The following is a 16,903-nucleotide window of genomic DNA, read 5'->3' on the forward strand; positions in this document are numbered from 1 at the left end:
CGCCCATGCATGGAGCCGGTTGGCTTTCAGGGCCACTAAGCGACTCCGCATACCCCCTTGCCGGTTGATATAAGCTACCATAGTGGAGCTGTCAGAGAGGACCCTCACCGCCTTGCCTCGGAGCAGAGGTAGAAACTCCTATAGGGCCAGGCAAACCACCCGGGCTTCCAACCGATTGATGTGCCAGCAGGATTGGACTGGAGACCAATATCCCTGCGTGGTCAGAGACTGGCAGACCGCTCCCCAGATGATCCACTGTGGAGTCTGAAGAGGCATTCCCCTCAGAAGATGTGGAAGCGAGAGCCACCACTGTATGTCTGCAATGGTAGAGGCTGAAAGCGGAAGCAACATTTGAAACTGTTTCGACACCGGCTGCCAGCGGGATAGCAAAGCTCTCTGTAACGGTCGCATATGTGCAAAAGCCCAGGGGACTAGGTTGATGGTGGAAGCCATAGTCCCCAGGACCTGGAGGTAGTCCCACGCTGTCAGGAGAGGGAGCGAGATAAGGTTGCGCACCTGGTCGATAAGCTTGAATGCCCGAGCATGGGGCAGGAACACCTTGCCAAGCATCGAAGCGTGCCCCCAGAAATTCCAACACCTGGGAAGGCTGTAGATGGCTTTTGGGGAAGTTGACTATCCACCCGAGAGAGGCAAGAAGAGCAAGAACCCAGTCGACCACCTGCTGGCAGAGAATCTCTGACTTGGCCCTCACGAGCCAGTCGTCCAGATAAGGATGGACCAAGATCCCTTCCCAGCGGAGAGCAGCCGCCACCACCATGACCTTGGTGAAGGTGCGTGGCGCGGTGGCGAGACCGAAGGGCAGTGCCCGAAACTGAAAATGCTGGCCCAGAATGTGGAAGCGAAGGTACTTCTGGTGGTCAGGGTGAATCAGGATGTGTAAGTACGCCTCCGTTAGGTCGAGAGAGGCCAGGAATTCACAGGGATGAACAGCTGCTATGACCGCCCTCAGGGTCTCCATATGAAAATGGGGCACCTTGAGGGCCCAGTTGACCCTTTTGAGGTTCAAGATCGGGCGAAAGGAATCTTCCTTCTTTGACGTAGATGGAGTGCCACATTCTGCTGGGCCATTATTTCCCAAATCATGTCCAATGTAACCACAGATGACTTGAACAGGAACACAATCCCTGGTTGGCTTTCTTGCAATAAAGCAGTTATATCAATATTCATTTCAGAAATAGTAGCTGTCTTACTGCCTCCGCGTTGACCATCTCCCTGAATCACAGCCGCACTCTGCACTGTGTCCTTTCCTTGCATCGATGTTACTCCTTCCGGCTCCACGAACGCTGCTGCTCCCTCCATGGTCTCCATCGGGCACTGCTCACTCGGTGTTTCCACCGCAGTGGACGAAATCGCCTGTGGAGCCCTTAACATAGGAGGACTGAGTGATAGTTCCCCAGAGGAGGCGGCGGCCTCCTTACCGGACTCGTCAGTGGGGATCAGCGTCTCTCCTTTTTTCGAGTAAAGTTGCGCGCTCTCAAGGATAGTCCGTTGTCCCGCTGGAAGTGAGGGTACCGAGGGGAAGACCCTCACTTTACCTTTGTGTTTTGGAGGCATTTCAAATTGCAGCCAAAATCTCAATAAAGAAACAAAGCGGGAGCTCTTGAGATGCACTGCTATCCGGCGGCCATCTTAAATCCGCCCCTAGCAACTTACCTTTAAAAGGCAGCATGCCCAACCACGCCTTGGATGACGGGTCCGCTGACCAATTGCGTAACCAGAGGAGCCTTCTGGCGGAAACCGGCGAGGCCATCGCTTTTGCCTGGATGCGGAGAAGATCGTACAGAGCATCCGCCCCATACGCAATGACGCCTTCCAACTGTTCAGCCTGTTCCGCCTCTGTGGGAGGTCCTGGATGCCGTGTAATTGCTGAACCCACCTAAGGCCTGCCCGCTGCATGAGACTGCTGTAGATAGTCACCCTGACTCCTAAGGCAAGCACCTCGAAGATATGCTTAAGGTGGAATTCAAGCTTGCGATCCTGCACGTCCTTCAAGGCCGAAGCACCCACCACCGGAATAGTGGTGTGCTTGGTCACAGCGGAGACTGAAGAATCCACCGTGGGAATTTTCAGCATTTCCAAGCAGTCCTCCGGGAGCGGATAAAGTTTGTCCATGGCTCTCGTGACGTGGAGCCCCATCTCGGGAGCTTCCCATTCCCGGAGGAGCAGCAATTTGTGCATAGGGTGAAAAGGAAAAGCACAAGCCGGAGCCCTAAGTCCTGCCAGGACCGGGTCCATATGCTTAGGTAGCGCAGCTATCCGCCGGGGGCCCCTCAAACCCTAACTCCCGAAGGACAAAAGGAATTGATGGGCTCCAACTCTTCTTTCTGAAATAAACGGAGAACCCTGGGGTCATCCCTGTCCAGAGGAGGAAGCGTCTCCGCTAAGTCCAGACTCTGATCCGGATCAGGGGTTCCCAGGGATGCTGGAGGGTCGGGGGGGGGGGGGGGGGCCCCGGGACCACCCGCACAGACCCCTGCGTATCCGAAGGCGCAGGAGCGAGTGGGGAGGCCATCCGCGGACGTTTGGCAAACGGGAGACCAGGTGAAGGATCCTCCTCCTCCTGTAAGCTGGCCAGATAGGATTTGTGCATGAGAAGCACAAATTCAGAAGATAAACATGGCCTAATCTTGCCGGAGGAGGGAGGAGGGGGGGGGGGGGGGTCAGGGACCAAGTCCTGGGGACTCACGGGACTCAAATTGGGGGGAGACCCTAAAAAATTTGGATCGTCAGCACTGAGCAGCTCCGAATCGGGAGCTGCTGAAACCCCCAAGATGTCCGCCGTTCCCGCGGTTTGCCGACCCGGGAACGGCCTGGCCACGTGATGGGAAGAGCGACCCCGGGCTGAATTTGATCGTGCTGCCGGAGAGGGCCCTTCATCCCCCGGCAAACATGATGAACAGAGCCCCTCGCACAAGATTCACGTCAAGGGCTCCCCACAAGCCAGGCAGCAGTGTGATAGCGGCATACTCACTGAAGAGGAGCCGCGATCAGAAGACAAAAACAGCTGACAACTGTCCTTTGCTGTCGGGAGGAGCGGAGGCAGAAGACTGAACCCTGCATGCTCCTCTTCCAATACCACACTGGCTGCTGGCCCCCGACAAAAATAGACAGGCTTGTGAAGTTTACTTTTTTTTTTTTGTACTTCATAAATGTGGAAGCTGTGGAATACAGATTCCCTGAGGGAACTGTCATGAGAGGGGCTTCCCTGTACAAAAAAAGGCAGCCAGGGGAGTGGCTAGACCACCAGTTTTACCTGCAATAGGATCACCGGGAACAGTCAATTTCCTCCTCTTTTTTTTTAAACCTGAATAAAAGAACAGTACTTGCTTGATCCTTTGAGAGAAACTACCCAAACTGGGAAAGGGCTAACTAGCCAAGATCAGGGAACCACAGGATGAGCTGATCCATCGGCTGGAGACAGACAAATACTGAAGGGCTGCAGGGTAGGCTCTGTCCTGATATAGGATACCCTTTTCAGTTTTAGTCTGTCTCCATCTACTGGACAGGAGGCTCAACCCACGGTCTGGACTGATCCGGGTACATACAGGGAACTGTCATTTACTTGAGCAGCATGGTAATTCATGATATCACATTGCGGGGGAAAAAAAAAATCTCAATTTGTGTGATTCAGTTTTGGGTTCATGCAATAAATGGACACTATACAGCTTTACTCTGTTCTGGAGCAATATGCTGGCAAGAAAAGACTAGTATGCGTAGGTCATATTTCATGTCAAAGACATCATGTGAGGATCCTCTCAGTTCTTTAGTTAAATAAAGAAGCCAAGTCTAATACTCAGAGAACACTTGCTACAGGATAAGTAGTTTTCATTTCCTTTGAGGATAAACAGGATGTGAGTCTCCTCACAGGTGGGGAATAACAACAACATATTTGCCATACTGGGTCAAGACCAAAGGTCCATCAAGCCCAGTATCCTGTTTCCAACTGAGGCCATGTCGGGTCACAAGTACCTGGCAGGATCCCAAAAGGTGGACAGATTCTACGCTGCTTATCCTAGTGATAAGCAGTGGATTTCTCGAAGTCCACCTTAATAATGTTTTATGGACTTTTCTTCCAGGAACTTATCTAAACTTTTTTAAAATCCAGCTATACTAATAGCTTTCACCACATCCTCCAGAAATGAATTCCAGAGTTTAATTACATGTTGAGAAACAAATATTTTCTCTTATTTTTCTTAAATGTATCACCTAGAACTTCAATGAATGTCCCTTAGTCTTTGTACTTTTTGAAAAATTAAACTTATTTGCATTTACCTGTTCCACTACACATTTTATAGACCTCTATCACATCAGCCCTCAGCTGTTTCTTCTCCAAACTGAACAGCTCTAGCTACAGGTTTTCTTCAAACAAAAAGGAAAATACAACAAAGAGTGCCAATTGGCTACAGGCTGTTTTACATTTTCCCCCCCCAAAGGCAACTTGGAAATTAAAAAAAAAAAAAGTCCAAGAGGGGAGAGAGTGGATTCTAACCTAAAATAAATTTTTCAGAAAAGATTGACCAAACCTATCATCATGTCAGGAGTCTTTATCCAAACAGTAATCAGATGGGAATATTGGATTAAATTCCATGTCACAAATTTACATAAGAAATTGCCATGCTGGGTCAGACCAAGGGTCCATCAAGCCCAGCATCATGTTTCCAACAGAGGCCAAACCAGGCCACAAGAACCTGGTAAGTACCTAAACATCAAGAAGATCCCATGCTACTGATGCAATTAATAGCAGTGGCTATTCCCTGAGTAAACTTGATTAATAGCAGTTAATAGACTTCTCCTCCAAGAACTTATCCAGACCTTCCTTGAACCCAGCTACACTAACTGCACTAACCATATCCTCCGGCGACAAATTCCAGAGCTTAATTGTGTGTTGAATGAAAAAGGATTTTCTCCGATTAGTATTAAATGTGCTACTTGCTAACTTCATGGAATGCCCCCATGTCCTTCTTTTATCCGAACGTGTAAATAACCGATTCACATCTACTTGTTCAAGACCTTTCACGAGCTTAAAGACCTCTATCATATCCCCCCCTCAGCTGTCTCTTCTCCAAGCTGAACAGCCCTAACCTCTTCAGCCTTTCCTCATAGGGGAGCTGTTCCATTCCCTTTATCATTTTGGTTGACCTTCTCTGTACCTTCTCCATCGCAACTATATCTTTTTTGAGATGCGGCGACCAGTATTGTACACAGTATTCAAGGTGCAGTCTCACCATGGAGCGATAGAGTCATTATGACATTTTCCGTTTTATTAACCATTCCCTTCCTAATACCGGTAATTCCTAACATTCTGTTTGCTTTTTTGACTGCTGCAGCACACTGAGCTGACGATTTCAAAGTATTATCCACTATGATGCCTAGATCTTTTTCCTGGGTGGTAAGCTCCTAATACGGAACCTAAAATCGTGTAACTACAGCAAGGGTTATTTTTCACTATATGCAATATCTTGCACTTGTCCACATTAATTTCATCTGCCATTGGATGCCCCAGTCTTCCAGTCTTGCAAGGTCCTCCTGTAATGAACATAAGAACATAAGAAAATGCCATACTGGGTCAGACCAAGGGTCCATCAAGCCCAGCATCCTGTTTCCAACAGTGGCCAATCCAGGCCATAAGAACTTGGCAAGTACCCAAAAACTAAGTCTATGTATCACAATCCGCTTGAGATTTAACTACTCTGAATAATTTTGTATCATCTGCAAATTTGATAACCTCACTTGTCGTATTCCTTTCCAAATCATTTATAAATATATTGAAAAGCACCGGTCCAAGTACAGATCCCTGAGGCACTCCCCTGTTTACCCTTTTCCACTGAGAAAATTGACCTTTTAATCCTACTCTGTTTCCTGTCTTTTAACCAGTTTGTAATCCACGAAAGGACATCGCCTCCTATCCCATGACTTTTTAGTTTTCTTAGAAGCCTTTCATGAGGGACTTTGTCAAACGCCTTCTGAAAATCCAAATACACTACATCTACCGGTTCACCTTTATCCACATGTTTATTAACCCCTTCAAAAAAAATGATGCAGATTTGTTAGGCAAGACTTCCCTTGAGTAAATCCATGTTGACTGTGTTCCATTAAACCATGTCTTTCTATATGCTCTATGATTTTGATCTTTAGAATAGTTTCCACTATTTTTCCCAGCACTGAAGTCAGGCTTTGCTGATCTCTTGCATGGAGGCTGACATTAGGCCACATAAGTTGCCATGGCTTTAACGCTACGAGCCTTGATATGCCCTTCTAGATTCAAGCCTGCTCAAGCATAACAAACAGAATGCAATCTGCTATCCAATCAGACAGCTTCCTTCAGTACAATTGGGGCTTATCACCAGCATGTAGAAGATACAACCATTTTTGTACAGCCTTTAGTTCTCAGATTTATATTTGCTTATATTAAAGCCTCTTCTAAAACCTCTAACTACATCTTGGGATCTCAATTTAGTTCTGTCCCAGTTAATGAAAGCTCCCTTTGAGCCATTAGACTCCTATGAGCTGAAATACTTTATTTGGAAGGTCATACTTTGGGTGGTGATCACTTTGGCATACAGTCAGAGAGATCCTGCCCTCTAGTGACGTATTCACCATATGCAGAGTTTTTGTTCAAATAGAGTGGTTCTGTGCCTGCATCTCCTTTCTAAAGAAGTGTTAGACAAAGTAGAAATACATCATCCTTCCAAAATTTGTTTCCAAACCAAATGTCCACAGCAGACTGAAGTCCTTAGAAAGTCTATAAGAACTTAAGAAATGCCATGCTGGGTCAGACAAAGTTCCATCAAGCCCAGCATTCTGACTTCAACAGTGGCCAATCTGAGTCACAAGTTATCATCAAATCCCCAAATACTTGATCTGTTCCTTGTATCACACAACCAGGGATAAGCACTGGCTTTCCCAAGTCTACCTGACTAATAACTGTTAATGGATTTTTCCTTCAGGAACTTGTACAATCTTGTTTTGAGTTGTGCTATGTTAACTGCCTTGACCATGTCCTCTGGTAACAGATTTCATAGCCTGATTTTGTGCAGAGTGAAAAAATATTCCTCAAGTTGTTTTACATCTGCCCGTTGCTCATTTCATCGAGTATTTCCTAGTCATAGTGTAATTTGAAAGGGTAAATAATTCCCTATTTACCCATTCACCTCATTCATAATTTTATAAACTTAATCATATCTTCTCTCAGTCATCTTTTTTCCAAGCTAATTTGTTTAGCCTTTCTCCATAGGAGGGGTTTTCCATCCCATTTATCATTTTTGTTGCCCTTTTCTGTACCTTTATTTGATTTATATTCTACCTTTCAGCTACTTCAAAAAGGAGATCATTCAGGTACTGTAGGTATTTCCCTGGGTCAGAGGACTCACAGTCTAAATTTTTAACTGAAGCAATGCTGCAACATTTTTTTTTAGATGGAGCAAACAGAACTGCACACAATACTCAAGGTGCAGTCGCACCATGGATCTATATAAAAGCATCATGATATTCTCAATTTTGTTCTCTATTCCCTTCCAAATAATTACTAACATTATATGTGCCATGTTAGCGTGGGCCCACGTTGACCTCATCGATGCAGCCTGCATTGAGGGAGCTAGTGTTCTGCCAGTGTCTGAGACAAGTTCTTCATTGTCTCCACAGATTTTTTTTGGTGGAGAGGATAGCGGTGTGTTGAAGATTCTCAAGAGTCTACTTCAATGGAGAATATATCTGCAGCTTCTGCTTTCAAAGTTGATCCTACTGCTCCTTGGGTCTCCTTGGTGATAGACAAAACCAGTGGTGGTGACTTTAGAAGTTCTTTGGGATTTGGTAGCTAGTATATCCCTGTCTCTTAATGATCATTCCCTTTGTATTGAGGCTGTTTCACAAATTGAACACGGTTGCTCAGGATCACCAAAAGGTTCTTCAAGAACACTCTGAGAAGCTGCAGTCATTGGGAGAGGATATTTGAAGTTTTCAGGCTGTGAATGCCACAATTATTCGTGAGTGTTGTTTTTTCTCCAAAAGGATGGAAATAGTGGAAAACCAGCTTAGACACTTGAATTTAAGATTAACAAACTTTCCCAAAGGTAGTGGGTGAGATACCTGGGCTTACACTAAGGAAGTCCTTTGGTAAGGTTTTAAAGATGACCTCCAAGCAAATTCTTTTTTTTAAATCAACAGAGCCTTTTTTTCTTCTGTCTAAATAGAGTCCTAATTCGATGGAACATCTTCAAACTTTTGTTGACTCATTGAATTTAACTGGATATCTGGAAAATTCTTCAGTTGAAATTACCATAACATCTACTCTCATTGTTTCCTTTTCTAATGAACGTGATTTAAGCTTTGTAATGAAGTGTTATTTTAACAATTTAATGTAAATATCCTTGGTAGTCCAGTTAGGCTTTATCCTGACTTAGCTAAGGCAACACAAGAGCAGCATAAAACGTTTTCTTGCTATGCACCAAGAGGTGTTTTCCTTTGGTGCTATGTTTCTTCTTCGATATCCTTGCAAATTTGTTCTTAATGGAATGCTAACACTTTCATTTTCTTTAAGCCTGATTAGTTGAGAGAATTTTTGAATAATAGTGCTGGGATTTCTTCTCCTAATTTTCAATCTTAAGTCTTATACATGATAAATATATAGGGTGGATTGTTCTTATGTTAATGTCTTATTTTGTTTTACTTGTTTATAATATTCTCCTCTGTAATTTCTTACTCCTCATTATTTTGTTGGTATTTGATGAGAAGGGAAGCTTATTCAGTTTATTTTACGGTTGTAATACTATAAATTTAATTTCTTGCATTATGCCCTTAAGGTTTCTGTGGAAAGACTATCTTTGTAATTATTTGAAAATATTTAATAAATAGAAAGTAAAAAAAAAAAACAAGTGTCACCTGGATGCCCCACTTGTGTACTTCCTGATGTGAAGTGCAGGCCAGTGGTGACTGTAGAGTGTCTGAAGCGTGGAGATGGTCTTATTTGATTCACTGCTTCCTTGACTTTATCTCCCTTACAAGGCACCTCGGCAAGCTCGTCTTGCATATATGTTCTGAGGTTCAAAGCTCAATCTGCAAGCACCGAAGCTAATGGTAGAGGGTCTCAATTTGAAATCATCATAGACTGAGCAAGCCAAGTATTTTCCACATTCTTGATCCTTTTTCACCAGTGCTCTTAGATCATTAGATACTTTTTAAGGAAGATTATCTTAGAGGGCTCTGACTTTCTCCAGAATGTTCTGCTATTACAGACTCATGAAGAGCTAATACTTCCTCCCAAAAGGGTGCAAGACACTCTCCTTGTAGGCACTAAGGGATCTCTTGCCTTCTTGAGAGCTGATTTGACTACCATAGAGTGGTGTGGTAATGGTTTGTTGAACCCTTGAGCTTTCTGGATGCGATACAGTCCATCAGCCTTCTTGTTGTCTGAATATATGGGTGGGGCGGGGTCCTCTCACATTCTCATCTATTCATCTTTGAGAACATGAATGGACACTGCCACAAATACTTTAGGGGAATTGAGAAAATGGAGAACAAACAAACATTACAGCCTTGAGATCTGCCACCTTCTTAAAATCAAACAGAACATCCTTAGACATGTCCTAACAAAATCTGAGAAGTCTTAAGGTGGAAATAGATCTGAGGAGAGACTTATGGACTCTTCCTGTACACATAAATCCTCAGATCTATAATCGTAACTCCAGAAAGCTCAGAGTCTGAATATGATCAGTGAAGTGGTGTGAGTGTGCACCTCTTTCGCCACCTGTACCTGCATAAGGACTTGAGTTTACAGGGGGAGTGGAGGAGGGAGATCTAGACTCTAATGTATCCCAATGCATTGGACAAATGTCCTTGCCTGATAATAGTTATCTAGGAGCTGGAATCTCCTTATGCAAAGAGTTCTACAGGTGGGTGGCAATACAAGAAAAGCCCTACCCCTTGCCCAAGTTAATCTTGTCTATTTTAAAGGGGGTACAACCAAAAACGCATTTTTAGATGAACAAATCACTGAGTCAGTATGTACCTCAAAATCTGCTTAAGATAAAATAGAGCAAGACCAAAAAGAGCTTTAAAAACTCAATATGAAATGAATATGAATGAATATGAAATTTAATTGGGAGTTAATATAAATTAAAAGCCACTGTGAAACTAGTCTGCAGGCCTTACTCTTAAAATGAACAAGGGTTGTTTTTTTAACTATATCTGAAGCACATACCCTTTCTGACCCCCCTACCCTGATGCTGACCTATAAATATGCACATCCCTGGTCTGCCCAATACGGTGGCAGCGGTCCTGTGCCTGGGCATCCATGGTAGGGTTCCAGTCGCTGTCATAGAATACCACAGTATCAGCACCAGTCAGGTTCACACCCACGCCACCACTGCGCGTGGACAGAATGAAGCAGAAGATACGCTTGTCTGCGTTGAAGCGCTCCATGAGAGCCTAGGAAAGTGAAAGAGGGGAGATGGAATAACAGTTAATCATTAAATTAAAACCCTAAACCATTATTTAGATCTACGATTCATTCATAACATCGCCAGCTCCTAAGTTAGCTATTTCCTCTAGGGCTTCTTTTTCAATTACAACATTGTTAAATCACAAACAGATTGTGATAAATTGCAGGAAGACCTTGTGAGACTGGAAAATTGGGCATCAAAATGGCAGATGAAATTTAATGTGGATAAGTTCAAGGTGATGCATATAGGGAAAAATAACCCATGCTATAGTTACACAATGTTGGGTTCCATATTAGGTGCTACAACCCAAGAAAGAGATCTAGGCATCATAGTGGGTAACACATTGAAATCGTCGGTGCAGTGTGCTGCGGCAGTCAAAAAAGCAAACAGAATGTTGGGAATTATTAGAAAGGGAAAGGTGAATAAAACGGAAAATGTCATAATGCCTCTGTATCGCTCCATGGTGAGACCGCACCTTAAGAACATAAGAAAATGCCATACTGGGTCAGACCAAGGGTCTATCAAGCCCAGCATCCTGTTTCCAACAGTGGCCAATCCAGGCCATAAGAACCTGGCAAGTACCCAAAAACTAAGTCTATTCCATGTTACCATTGCTAATGGCAGTGGCTATTCTCTAAGTGAACTTAATAGCAGGTAATGGACTTCTCCTCCAAGAACTTATCCAATCCTTTTTTAAACACAGCTATACTAACTGCACTAACCACATCCTCTGGCAACAAATTCCAGAGTTTAATTGTGCGTTGAGTAAAAAAGAACTTTCTCCGATTAGTTTTAAATGTGCCCCATGCTAACTTCATGGAGTGCCCCCTAGTCTTTCTACTATCCGAAAGAGTAAATAACCGATTCACATCTACCCGTTTCAGACCTCTCATGATTTTAAACATCTCCATCATATCCCCCCTCAGCCGTCTCTTCTCCAAGCTGAAAAGTCCTAACCTCTTTAGTCTTTCCTCATAGGGGAGCTGTTCCATTCCCCTTATCATTTTGGTAGCCCTTCTCTGTACCTTCTCCATCGTAATTATATCTTTTTTGAGATGTGGCGACCAGAATTGTACACAGCATTCAAGGTGCGGTCTCACCATGGAGCGATACAGAGGCATTATGATATTTTCCATTTTATTCACCATTCCCTTTCTAATAATTCCCAACATTCTGTTTGCTTTTTTGACTGCTGCAGCACACTGAACAGACGATTTCAATGTGTTATCCACTATGACGCCTAGATCTCTTTCTTGGGTTGTAGCACCTAATATGGAACCCAACATTGTGTAATTATAGCATGGGTTATTTTTCCCTATATGCATCACCTTGCACTTATCCACATTAAATTTCATCTGCCATTTTGTTGCCCAATTTTCCAGTCTCACAAGGTCTTCCTGCAATTTATCACAATCTGCTTGTGATTTAACTACTCTGAACAATTTTGTGTCATCTGCAAATTTGATTACCTCACTCGTCGTATTTCTTTCCAGATCATTTATAAATATATTGAAAAGTAAGGGTCCCAATACAGATTCCTGAAGCTCTCCACTGCCCACTCTCTTCCTCTGAGAAAATTGTCCATTCAATCCTACTCTCTGTTTCCTGTCTTTTAGCCAGTTTGTAATCCACGAAAGGACATCGCCTAGGTATACCATGTCTTTTTACTTTTCCTAGAAGCCTCTCATGAGGAACTTTGTCAAACGCCTTCTGAAAATCCAAGTACACTACCATCTACCGGTTCACCTTTATCCACATGTTTATTAACTCCTTCAAAAACGTGAAGCAGATTTGTGAGGCAAGACTTGCCTTAGTTAAAGCCATGCTGACTTTGTTCCATTAAACCATGTCTTTCTCTATGTTCTGTGATTTTGATGCTTAGAACATTTTCCACTGTTGTTCCTGGCACTGAAGTCAGGCTAACCAGTCTGTAGTTTCCCGGATCGCCCCTGGAGCCCTTTTTAAATATTGGGGTTACATTAGCTATCCTCCAGTCTTCAGGTACAATGGATGATTTTAATGGTAGCTTACACATTTCCATTGGTAGCTCAAGGCAAATTACCTTCAGGTACAATAGGTATTTTCCTGTTCTTAGGCAGCTTACAATCTAAATTTGTACCAGAGACAATAGAGGGTGAAGTGACTTACTCAAGTTCACAAGCAGCAGCAGGATTTGAATCCTGGCTGCCCTGGTTCTCAGTCTGCTACTCTAACCAATAGGTTACTCCTCCACTCTTTGAGAGTTGTGCTATCCTTTAACAAAGGTAAAATTTGAGACTTAACCTTAACTCAGTCTGCAGAATTTCTTGCCTTGCTTGATATGGCATGATTGTCAGAATTTGGTGCCATGGACTCCAAAATGGGAGACATTATCTCTAACTGTGATGGAGTAGGTGGAGAATCTGAATACTGGTAAAATAATTTTTTATGCAGTCAAGCCATATTTTCCTCACAAAGATATGATATTCCTGTTTGGATGGAGGAATTATCTAATTCTAAAACTAGAATGGGCATGGTTTGTTAAACAGAACTGGATTTGAAATGTATTAACCTTTTGTTTCATAGCTGTTTTTCAGTGCAAAGAGATTGATAGTGCCAACATAGATATGGTACCTTTGCTTGTTGATTGTGCCAACTAAAATTCTGCACCTAAGAGTGATGACACCAAATTCACTTTTCTATGCACCAATGTGTTGGTGCCCATAAGACCTGTATGCTTGAGTGACAGAGTGCATTTTCCCCCTCTCGTTAGAAGAGGGGAAATGGCATCTGTGCCGAGACATATCCAAGTCATGGCAATTGGCATGAGGAGACTCTGCCTTTTTTAGACTTAGGTGATAGACAAAGAGGAAACCATCCCATCTGAGGGACTATCTAGAGACCTGATTCTTTTAACACGTAACTTCTGTATCTTTCTGGCTCTGGGTGATGTTAGTCCGATAAAGACATCTTGTAGAAACAATGGGACAGATATAAAAAACAGACAAAAAAAAAAAAAAACAACTTTAGGCAGATAAGTTGAACTTAATCAGCTAAGTGGCTATGGTCAGCGGGTGCCATTAAGCCAGCTAAATGACTTGTTTGGCTAAAACTCAGGGGCAGAGAATGGGCAGTTTGGGGAGGACTCGAGTTAGCCAGATGATATTCAGAGTTAGCCGGATAATTTATCCAGCAAACTTGAAGGTAGCTGGATATGTTCAGGGGCATTGCTGCACCACTGAACATCCCAGCTAAATTAGTCAGATAAACATATCAAACTAACTTGCGGAGCTGCACAGCATCTGAATGTGGACTCCAGTATGAGCACCTTTTGAAGCTTGGTTTTTCGTCTGCCACTGAGAAGAAAGCTTAAGCCAGGTCAAACTCAATTTTTGGAAATTTGAATTAGCAAGAAGTTTATTTATTTCTTTTTTTTAGGAGAATCATGACAAAAAAAATAGTTTAAGAAAAAAAAAAAAGAAAATGTGAAGAAAAATGTTGACAAGTGGCTAAAGAAAGCAAAAAAATGAAAATTAGTTTCTTACCTGATAATTTTCGTTCCTGTAGTACCACGGGATCAGTCCAGACACCTGGGTTTTGCCTCCACACCAGCAGATGGAGACAGAGCAAGATTTTGATTGGCTCAACCCTACATATATATATAGCAGCGTGCCACCCTCAGCCTCTCAGTCTTACATAATGTCAAAGCAGAATGAACAAACCAGACTATCTAACTAAATCGGCCCTAAAAAACCCAAGGCCAAGTTCAAACCCCCAACTGGAACAAGATCCCAGAACCAAAGGAGTGAACAATGGAACATAAAACCACGAGCGGACTCTCCGTTACTTCAGAAGATACACGCACACACACTGACAGACGAACCAAGGGCGGGTCCCTGGACTGATCCGTGGTACTACAGGAACGAAAATTATCAGGTAAGAAACTAATTTTCCTTTCCCTGTACGTACCTGGATCAGTCCAGACACCTGGGATGTACCAGAGTTAACTTACCTAGGGTGGGGCTCGAAGAACTCCCTCACCAAAACCACCTGAAGTTGTAGCCTGAACATTCAAACGATAATGCCTCACAAAAGTATGCAACGATTTCCAAGTAGCCGCCCGACAAATTTCCTGAGGCGACACTTGTGAGGATTCCGCCCAAGAGGTGGCCTGAGACCGCGTCGAATGAGCCCGAATGCCCACAGGGGCAGGTTTCCCCCGTAGTAAGTATGCGGTGCCAATGGCTTCCTTGCGCCACCGAGCGATCGTAGTTTTGGAGGCCGCACTTCCCCTCTTGCGACCCGAACACAAAACAAACAAACGGTCAGAAATGCGAAAGGGATTCGTAACCTCAAGATACCGCAGTAAGGCCCTGCGATCATCCAGTCTCCGTAAATCTCGCGCCCTAGGATCCGACCGCTCCCCTTCCGGAAAAGAGGGAAGCCGACACTACCTTAGGTAAAAAGGAAGGGACTGTCCGCAGAGAGACCCCGGAATCCGAGATACGCAAGAACGGCTCCCGACAGGACAAAGCTTGCAATTCCGAAACTCGCCGAGCTGAAGTGATCGCGATGAGGAACACCACTTTTAGAGTAAGATCCTTTAACGTTGCTCGCTTGAGAGGTTCAAAGGGCGATAAACATAAGGCCGAAAACACCCAGTTGAGGTTCCAGGACGGACAAGGTTGGCGTAGGGGAGGACGTAAATGCTTAGCCCCTCGAAGAAAACGCGCGATATCCGGATGTAGAGCCAAAGACACCCCTTGAACCTTTCCTGTAAGACAACCGAGCGCTGCCACCTGCACCCGAAGGGTACTACAAGAAAGTCCTTTCGAGAGACCCGCCTGAAGGAAAGCTAGGATATGAGAAACCGCAGCCTTCATAGGATCCACCCCGTGATCTCTACACCAGTCCTCAAACACCGACCAGACCCGCACATAGGCCAAGGACGTAGACTGCTTCCTAGACCGTAACAGCGTGGCTATAACCGCATCCGAATACACTTTCGCCTTCAAGCGTTGCCTCTCAAAAGCCATGCCGCGAGACAAAAGTGATCCGCCGCCTCCAAACAAACGGGGCCCTGACGGAGCAGAGCCGGGAAGTCCCGAAACCGAATGGGCAGCTCGACCACTAACAGCAGGAGATCCGCAAACCACGGCCGCCGAGGCCATTCCGGTGCCACTAGGATCACGTCCGTGGGATGCAGTTCTACACGTCGAAGCACCTTGCCGATCAGAGGCCACGGAAGGAACATGTACAGTAGCTCGTCTGTGGGCCATGGCAGCACCAACGCATCCACCCCTTCGGCCCCTCTTTCTCTCCGACGGCTGTAAAATCGCGGAGCCTTTGTGTTCTGAAACGTGGCCATCAGATCCATGTGAGGCGTGCCCCACCTGCTGCAGATGAGTTGGAAAGCTTCCTCCGCTAGCTCCCATTCCCCGGGATCTAGGTGATGTCGACTGAGGAAGTCCGCCTGAATATTGTCTACCCCAGCAATGTGAGAAGCCGCAATGCTGCTGAGATTCTTCTCTGCCCAGCACATCAAGGGTCACGCTTCCGTTGCCACCAGCTGACTCCGTGTCCCGCCCTGGCGATTGATGTACGCCACCGTAGTTGCATTGTCCGACAACACTCTGACCGCCTTCCCCCGAATCAGTGGAAGGAAGGCATGAAGCGCCAGAGCTACTGCCCTGGTTTCCAAGCGATTTATGGATCACTGAGACTGCGCCCAGGACCACCTGCCCTGCACCGAATGCCCAAGACAGACCGCTCCCCAGCCGGAAAGACTGGCGTCCGTGGTGACCACCATCCATTCGGGCATCCCTAGACACACTCCAGGCGTCAAGTGATCCGACACAAGCCACCAAGGGAGACTGGCCCTCGCCTGGTCCGTAAGCGGAAGCGGTAGGTGGAATTGTTCCGACACAGGCTTCCAGCGGGACAGTAATGCTGATTGCAACGGTCGTAGATGTGCGAAAGCCTAGGCACCAAAGTTATCGTGGACGCCATGGATCCCAAGACCTGCAGATAATCCCACACCCGAGGCATCGATAAGGACAAGAGGTGGCGCACCTGAGACTGCAGCTTGACCACCCTCTCCTGGGTGAGAAACACTTTTCCCTGCTTCGTATCGAATAGTGCCCCCAGAAATTCCAAGGACTGAGTAGGGGTCAAGTGACTCTTGGCAAGATTGACCAACCACCCAAGAGAGCGCAAGAGCAGTAGAACCCTGGCGACCGCCTTCCGACACAGCAACTCCGACTTCGCCCGAATCAACCAATCATCCAAGTAGGGGATGCACCAGAAACCCTTCTCTCCTGAGTTGAGCCACCACTACCACCATCACTTTGGTGAACGTGCGCGGCACGGTGGCGAGACCGAACGGAAGAGCTCAGAATTGATAATGCCTGCCCAGGATGCAGAATCTGAGAAACCTCTGATAAGACGGCTGAATTCTTATGTGCAGA

General features: G+C 45.2%; 1 protein-coding gene across 1 annotated transcript in view; it reads right to left on the reverse strand.

Annotated features, from left to right (window-relative positions):
- The window catches only part of SRCAP (Snf2 related CREBBP activator protein), an 845,719-nt gene that overhangs the window by 117,860 nt on the left and 710,956 nt on the right, over positions 1-16,903 (reverse strand). The window contains 1 exon segment of the mRNA XM_029606814.1: positions 10,247-10,443. Coding sequence (XP_029462674.1) covers positions 10,247-10,443 — 197 coding nt within the window.

Source organism: Rhinatrema bivittatum, chromosome 6 (assembly GCF_901001135.1).
Source record: "Rhinatrema bivittatum chromosome 6, aRhiBiv1.1, whole genome shotgun sequence".
In the NCBI taxonomy this organism is placed as follows: domain Eukaryota; kingdom Metazoa; phylum Chordata; class Amphibia; order Gymnophiona; family Rhinatrematidae; genus Rhinatrema; species Rhinatrema bivittatum.